Raw genomic sequence first — 8,191 nt, forward strand, 5'->3', positions numbered from 1 at the left:
ACCCAGACCCAGACTCAGACTCAGACTCCAGACTCAGACTCAGACTCAGACCAGACCCAGACCCAGACCCAGACTCAGACTCAGACTCAGACTCAGACCCAGAGCGTCTGAGATCTGACCCCAGATCAGCCTCTGACAGGTCGTAGTGGACACAGTAGAAGGACGTTTCATCACACAGAAAAGATCAGAACAGGAGAATCTCTCAGGTCCCGTCTGACATGTTCTACAGACGTGTTTATTCTGCCCAGAACAGATTTAACATTTAACATCACAGAGACTTTTTAATGAGGTAAAGAAGTGACTTAAAAAAACCTTAGATAGTCCTGATTTATTGGTTTAGTCCTGGTTTAGTCCCATGAAGTGACTGAAGACGAGTTACACATTATTCCCTCCTCACTGTTCCTGAAGCCACAGCTGTGACCCTCAGCAGATTCAACTCCAGATGTTCCAGATGTGACTGTGTGTTTGTCTCCAGGGACCAGATCTGCAGATGCTCCTGAACCTGAACCAGAAACCACACGACACCAGGACGAGACACCGGAGACACAGAGTCCAGACCCGGACCTGGACCTGGACCCGGGACCATCACATGACCCGGACCTGGACCCGGGACCATCACATGACCCGGACCTGGACCCGGGACCATCACATGACCTGGACCTGGACCCGGGACCATCACATGACCCTCACACTCATGAAGATCCAGGTGAGTTTTGTTGATCTGATGAATTTGTGTCAATCAAACTCATTTGAACTTGATTTTCATTATTTCGCTCACGAGAAACAGTTTCTCTTCTTTCTTCTCGGTGGACGAATCGAAGGGGCCAAAACTTTTAACCCTAAACATCAGATTTTTCATTATGTGACGACAAAAATCTTTCCAAAATGTCAAACTGTGAACTTTGTCTGACGATTCTTTTAATCTCACATTTTGTAAAACTGTGGGAGTTTGTTTGTTGTTTTGTTTGTGTTTCTCTCTCTCCTCCGACACAAACTTTAAAGAATTTGATGTGTTAAGTTTTTAAATATCCTGGTCTGTTGGTGAAAAGAAGCTGCTCTCTGATTGGCTGCAGTGACACTGAAGGCTGAGCTCTGATTGGTCGAAGTTTAATTTTGTTTTTTGTGTTTTTGTCTCAGAATCAGAGAACGACGTGGAGGCTGATATACAAGGTCAGTCCTGGTTTAGTCCTGGTTCAGTCCTGGTTTAGTCCTGGTTTAGTCCTGGTTTAGTCCTGGTTTAGTCCTGGTTTAGTCCTGGTTTAGTCCTGGTTCAGTCCTGGTTTAGTTCTGGTTTAGTCCTGGTTTAGTCCTGGTTTAGTTCTGGTTTAGTTCCTGGTTTAGTCCTGGTTTAGTCCTGGTTTAGTCCTGGTTTAGTCCTGGTTTAGTTCTGGTTTAGTCCTGGTCTGGTTTAGTCCTGGTTTAGTCCTGGTTTAGTTCTGGTTTAGTTCTGGTTTAGTCCTGGTTTAGTCCTGGTTTAGTCCTGGTTTAGTCCTGGTTTAGTCCTGGTTTAGTCCTGGTTTAGTCCTGGTTTAGTTCTGGTTTAGTCCTGGTTTAGTCCTGGTTTAGTCCTGGTTTAGTTCTGGTTTAGTTCTGTTATAGTCCTGGTTCAGTCCTGGTTTAGTCCTGGTTTAGTTCTGGTCATTATTTGTTCTTTTTTCAGAGGCTGTTTCTCTCCCTGATCCTGACGACATTTTCATTCCTGGTAATTTTCTTTTTTCTGACTCTTTGTAAAATCCCAAATCTACAAACTCTGTGTGTTTTATGTACGTGTGTCTGTGTGTGTGTGTGTATGTGTGTATCTGTATGTGTGTATCTGTGTGTGTATGTGTATGTGTGTGTGTATCTGTGTGTGTATCTGTGTATGTGTGTATCTGTATGTGTGTATCTGTGTGTGTATGTGTATGTGTGTGTGTATCTGTATCTGTATGTGTATGTGTGTATCTGTGTGTGTATGTGTGTCTGTGTGTGTGTGTGTGTGTGTGTGTGTGTATCTGTGTCTGTGTGTGTGTATGTGTATGTGTATCTGTGTGTGTGTGTGTGTGTATGTGTGTGTGTGTATCTGTGTGTGTGTATGTGTATGTGTATCTGTGTGTGTGTGTGTGTGTGTATCTGTGTGTGTGTGTGTGTGTGTGTATGTGTCTGTGTGTGTGTGTGTGTATCTGTGTGTGTGTGTATGTGTCTGTGTGTGTGTGTGTATCTGTGTGTGTGTGTGTGTATCTGTGTGTGTGTGTATCTGTGTTGTGTGTGTGTATGTGTGTATCTGTGTGTGTGTGTATGTGTGTGTATCTGTGTGTGTGTATGTGTGTGTGTGTGTGTATGTGTGTGTGTGTGTGTGTGTGTGTGTGTGTGTGTGTATTGTGTGTGTCTGTGTGTGTGTGTATCTGTGTGTGTGTGTGTGTGTATCGTGTCTGTGTGTGTGTGTGTGTGTGTGTATCTGTGTGTGTGTGTGTGTGTGTGTGTGTGTGTATGTGTGTGTGTGTGTGTATCTGTGTGTGTGTGTTGTGTGTGTGTGTATCTGTGTGTGTGTGTGTGTATCTGTGTGTGTGTGTGTGTGTGTGTATCTGTGTCTGTGTGTGTATCTGTGTGTGTGTTGTGTGTGTGTGTGTGTGTGTGTCTGTGTGTGTGTGTGTGTGTGTGTATCTGTGTGTGTGTGTGTGTGTGTGTGTATCTGTGTGTGTGTGTGTGTGTGTGTTTTATTCTGTGTTTTTCTGTGTTTCAGACGATCATCGTGGGGACAGTATATTTTCTCACAGTCAGTAAAACTTAAAAACATATTGGAGTTGGATTTAAATTATTATTATTATTATTATTATTATTATATATTATTATTATTATTTAAATTATTAAAGGTTCTTGAAGTCGTGTTTCTGATGTTTCTGCTCACGAACGGAGCTGGACTCAGGTTTGATTCAGTCACACAGAAAAACTTGTGTGAAATGTTCAGGTTTGTGAGTTAAACATGTGAAAGAAACAAAACACGACTCCAGGAAACAACAGCAGAACACGAATCAGAAAATGTCGTAACCTGGACTCTTTAACCTAAAATGGTTTTGTTTTTTTAGTGTCGGAGGAGAAACTTGTTCCCATCGATACGACTGGAGGTCAGTGTCACTTTCACTTTGTCAGGTTTCATTTGTTTGTTTCAGTGTCTCCAAACGTTTTCTTCTGGTGAGTTCGTTTTACAAAGAGAAAATGACAAAAATCTGTTCAGTTTAACAGACACAAAGTCACAAGGAAAAACCTTTAGACTGAGAACATTTCCTGTAAAACATAAATGATTCTCCTTTTGTGAGAGAACAGAGTCGGTTATTTACACTTGTAGTTTCAATTAGAGTCGTTCAGGACAATATGTTTCAGACTATAAGACACATTTATAATTAATAATAATAATAATAATAATAATAATAATAATAATCCAGTGTCTTATGAGTTCATTCTGGTTTTGTTTCTGACCTCAGACTGATTTTCTGTGGCGTCAAAAATCTGTCTGAATGTTTTAGTTTGACTTTGGTAAAAGTACGAAGCCGTCGTGTGGTGGATTATCAGAGTCACAGAGACTGAAGTCAGGAGGTTCACGGACTAAAACACTTTCACCAAGACACGAAGGCGACGCCGGCGAGTTCTGACTCGATCAATATTCATCAAATATCCATAAAAATGTTCAGAATAACTATTTACACAAAGGTACATGTATAAATATATATTTGTACATTTGTGTGATTTTGTTCAGTTTTATTGTCATTATCAGAGTGAATTTCATAAATCAGACTTTTGCTTTGACAGTTTATAAATATGAGTAATAATCAAAATCACAGTAAAATAATAAATAAATAAATACATGTAATTTCACTGTAAATAAAAATATTATTTGTTTATCCTCCTCATTTCTCTTCTGTGTTCAGACGATTCACCAGCGTCACTTTAAACACACTTCACACTTCACACTTCACACTTCACACTGAGACCAGAGTTTGACCTTCACAGTAAAGCCAACAACAACTAGCATGGTAACACACACTTCCTGATTGTCAGACAGTAAAACACGTCACAGACGCAGGAACAGTGAACTTCGTCTGACCTCAAGAGTGATTATATAATAAATGTATGTGTGTATTTATGTATGTTTGTGTAGTGGAGCAGGACATGTTCTGTTTAAACACTCGGGGGAAATATTTAACACTTTACATTTTCATCTTTCAGCTTTAGTGGGATTAAATGAAGTTGTTCAGCTCTTGTAATAAACTCTGTGTTGATATTTTCAGTTCTGGTGAAGGATCCTGAGCCGCAGGAAACTGTGGGTGAGTCTGAACTGAATCACACAGAAAAAAATCACTTTGTTTTTATTTTACTGTTTACTGACAACAAATATTTGTACTGTAATAAAAATTTGAATTGTGAATATTTTGTGTTTTGTTCCAGTGGAGTCTGGACAAGATCTGACCAGCTCCAAAATCTCACAGGAACCAGGTGAGAAAAACAAGAATCAAACAAACAACAATAATAAAACATGTCATAAAAATGACACCTGACATGTTAAATCTGACTGTACTTAAAAACCTTCTCTGTGAAGATGTTTTTTGGTTTAAAAGTTTCATACTGTGGCTTTAAGCAGCACTAAACACAAATTATTTCTAAAAAACAATATATTCATTAAGAATCAAGTCTTTTGTTTGATTTATTTTATGTTTTTAAAGCGACACTTTTAAAAGAGTAATTATTATAAACGGTGCATTTGTCTCGGAGTTTGTGTTTCGATCAGATTTAACACAAACTGGAGCAGCTCAAATAAATATTGTTAGATTTTTATTATAACAGAAGAAGTTTCTGGGCCGAGTCACAAACAGAAATGATCAGGGTCAAGATTTGTCATGAAATATTGAAAAGGGAAAAGCACAAAGTTCAGTGAAATGTACTGAAAAAAAAAACTGTCTTCACTGTGGAGGAAGAGCTCAGACGAGTCAGAGAAACGTCTGAAGGAAACGAGTGTGAAGAAGAAGAAGAAGAAGAAGAATGATGAGATTATCTGTGGTTTTTCAGAAGCAACAAACGAGCGTGAGCCCAAAACAGAACCAGAACCAGAATCTCAGAGTGAGAAAACAGAACCAGGCCAGACTGAAGAGACGACGACCCCGACGACCCCCACGACCCCCACGACCTCCACGACCTCCACGACCCCGACGACCCCGACGACCGACGGTGAGAAACATTCTGATGTTTGTAAAATCTGCTCATCCTGAAGTTTAAATTTTTACAAACACAAACACTGAGATGATTCCTGAAACATTTGAACAGAACTGGAAAAAATAAACATCAAGACTTTAGTTTTCTTAATAAATCAATTCATTTATCCGTGACTGTTCTTTGATAAAACATAAAACACACACACACACACACACAACACACACACACAACACACACTCTCTCTACTCCCTTCATTTGTACTTTGTACTTCAGACTTGTGGACGGTTTAATGATTGAATCACTGAGTCGTGTTGTCTCTGATCTGAAAAGAAGTAGAGCTTTTTATTTATTTATTTATTCTTTCTTTTATTCATTTATTTATTAAATTTTTTTCTTTATTTTTTATTTATTTATTTATTTACTTTTATTTTTATTTTTATTTTTATTTATTTACTTTATTTTTTTCTTTTCTTTTTATTTATTTTTTTATTTTTTTATTTATTTTATTTGTATTTATTTTTTTTATTTTGTATTTATTTACTTTATTTTTCTTTTTTTTTTAAATTTTATTTAAATTTTCGATCGATTAAAAACTGCAGCTCGGTGGATTTCTGTAACGCAAATAATTTAAGAGCAGAAAACAGGACAAACTGCGCCCTCTGCTGGACACTCCCCACAATGTCACACACAACTTTAATATTCAGAATTTTATCTTTTTATAATTCAGCTTTTTATTTTTTATTTTATTTTTATTTATTTATTTATTATTATTTTTTTTCTTTACTTTTTATTTTATTGTTTATTTTTTTATTTTATAATTTTTATTTTTTATTTATTTAATTTTATTCATTATTTTTTATTTAATTTTTATTAATTTATTTCACAAATAATTTAAGAGCAGAATAGGGGACAAACTGCGCCCTCTGCTGGACACTCCACACAACGTCACACACAACTTTAATATTCATATATTAATATTTTATCTTTTTATATTTCAACTTTTTATTAAAATTCTAAAAGCTGAAACTTTCTTAAAACTAAAATGTGTGTGGAAATATTTCTTTCCATTTGAAATCATTAGTTTTTATTTATGTGATATTTTAATTTACTCCATGTTTTTTTTTAAAGTAAATAAAATATTTTCTTGTTTTTGTTTTCACAGAGAAGCTTGAAGAAAAAGACAAAGGTGAAGACCAGACGAAAGTTCACGTCAAATTAAAACGAATTTGATGAAAAGTGAAACGTTTTTCTCTTCGTTTCGTTCTCAGTGAAGAAGAAAAAAACCAAAACTGTTGAATAAATTTGACAAAAGCATCAAAACCGAAATCGACGCCGCAGAAAAACTCCGGAAAAAGGTATGAAGACTTGTGAGGACTCCAGGTTTTCACTCGTCTCCACGGAGATGTGACCGAGTCTGGAGAAGATCTGGTGGAACGAGCTGGATGTTCTGGGATGTTCTTGGATGTTCTTGGATGTTCTTGAATGTTCTTGAATGTTCTTGGATGTTCTCGTACGTTCTCATGTGGAGTTTGAGTTTGAAATGTCCTGTTTGTGTTTGAGGGTAAAGTGGAGGAGGCTCTTCAGGCGTTTGAAGCTCTGGTCCAGAAATATCCACAAAGTCCCAGAGCGAGATACGGAAAAGCCCAGGTGATGTTTCCACTACACTTCTACTCCTCTACTCCTCTTCATCTGCTCTTCTGGTTCTCCTCCTCTGGTTCTTGTCCTCCTGTTCTCCTCCTGTTCTCCTCCTCTGGTTCTCCTCCTGTTCTCCTCCTGTTCTCCTTCTGTTCTACTCCTCTGGTCCTCCTCCTGTTCTCCTCCTGTTCTCCTTCTGTTCTACTCCTCTGGTCCTCCTCTCTTCCTCTGGTTCTCCTTCTAACCTGTAGTTCTCCTCTGGTTCTTCTGCTCTGATTCTCTTCTGGTTCTCCTCCTGCTCATGCGTGGTTCTTCTCCTGTGGTTCTCCTGTGGTTCTCCTGACCTGTGGTTCTCCTACTGACCCATGGTTCTCGTGGTTCTCCTCGTGGATCTTGTGGTTCTCCTGTGGTTCTCCTCCTTACCTGTGGTTCTCCTGTGGTTCTGCTGTGGTTCTCCTCCTGATGTGTGGTTCTCCTCGTGGTTCTCGTGGTTCTCGTGGTTCTCCTCGTGGTTCTCGTGGTTCTCGTGGTTCTCGTGCTCTTCAGTCGGAGGACGATGTTGCGGAGAAGCGTCGCAGTAACGAGATGTTGCAGAGGGCCATCAACTCGTACAGGGAGGCGTCTGAACTTCCTGATGTTCCTCCTGATCTCCTGAAGGCGGCGCTGAGGAGACGAGCCGAGAGACAACAGTTTTTAGGTGAGTCCTCCCTCTCCCCAGACGCCTCCTCCTCTCAGGTGTCTCGGGTCCAGGACTTGAGTGTTTGTTTGTGTCTCCAGGTCGGACTCGAGGGTCTCTGCTCACTCTGGAGCGACTGGTCCAGATGTTTCCTCAAGATTATTCCCTCAAAAACGAACTGGGCGTCTCCCACCTCCTGCTGGGAGACAACAAGGGGGCGAAGGCCGTTTACGAACAGGTCGGACCAGGACCGGAGACCGGGACCAGGACTGAGACTGGACCAGGACCGGAGACCGAGACCGGGACCAGGACTGAGACTGGACCAGGACCGGAGACTGGACCAGGACCCAGGACCCAGGACCCAGGACTGGGACTGGACCAGGACCAGGACCACAGGACTGGACAGAACATGGACCAGGTCTAAACCAGGACTAAACCAGGTCTGATCTGAGTGTTTTTGTTCAGGTTTTGTCTGTTGCTCCTGACGATGGTTTTGCCAAAGTTCATTACGGCTTCATCCTGAAATCAGAAAACCTGATCGCAGAAAGTATCTCCTACCTCAGGGTGAGACTCCTCCCTCTCCCCAGACTCCTCCCACTCCCCAGACTCCTCCCACTCCCCAGACTCCTCCCACTCCCCAGACTCCTCCCACTCCCAGACTCCTCCCACTCCCCCAGACTCCCTCCCAGACCCTCCTCC

The 8,191-nt window shown here is 40.2% G+C and overlaps 1 protein-coding gene across 2 annotated transcripts in view; it reads left to right on the forward strand.

Moving 5' to 3' along the window:
- unm_hu7910 (un-named hu7910) overlaps window positions 1-6,828 on the forward strand; it is a 40,281-nt gene extending 33,453 nt beyond the window's left edge. For both annotated transcript variants that reach the window (XM_055150696.1, XM_055150697.1), the window contains 11 exons: window positions 476-706; window positions 1,138-1,170; window positions 1,661-1,702; window positions 2,720-2,752; window positions 3,063-3,101; window positions 4,263-4,298; window positions 4,420-4,467; window positions 5,038-5,196; window positions 6,344-6,367; window positions 6,450-6,536; window positions 6,742-6,828. In XM_055150696.1, coding sequence (XP_055006671.1) covers window positions 476-706; window positions 1,138-1,170; window positions 1,661-1,702; window positions 2,720-2,752; window positions 3,063-3,101; window positions 4,263-4,298; window positions 4,420-4,467; window positions 5,038-5,196; window positions 6,344-6,367; window positions 6,450-6,481 — 677 coding nt within the window. In that variant the 3' untranslated portion in view covers window positions 6,482-6,536; window positions 6,742-6,828. The remainder of the gene's footprint in view (window positions 1-475; window positions 707-1,137; window positions 1,171-1,660; window positions 1,703-2,719; window positions 2,753-3,062; window positions 3,102-4,262; window positions 4,299-4,419; window positions 4,468-5,037; window positions 5,197-6,343; window positions 6,368-6,449; window positions 6,537-6,741) is intronic.
- Window positions 6,829-8,191: the final 1,363 nt, after the last annotated feature.

Source organism: Boleophthalmus pectinirostris, unplaced genomic scaffold (assembly GCF_026225935.1).
Source record: "Boleophthalmus pectinirostris isolate CB_2022bp ecotype Guang Dong unplaced genomic scaffold, ASM2622593v1 HiC_scaffold_15, whole genome shotgun sequence".
In the NCBI taxonomy this organism is placed as follows: domain Eukaryota; kingdom Metazoa; phylum Chordata; class Actinopteri; order Gobiiformes; family Gobiidae; genus Boleophthalmus; species Boleophthalmus pectinirostris.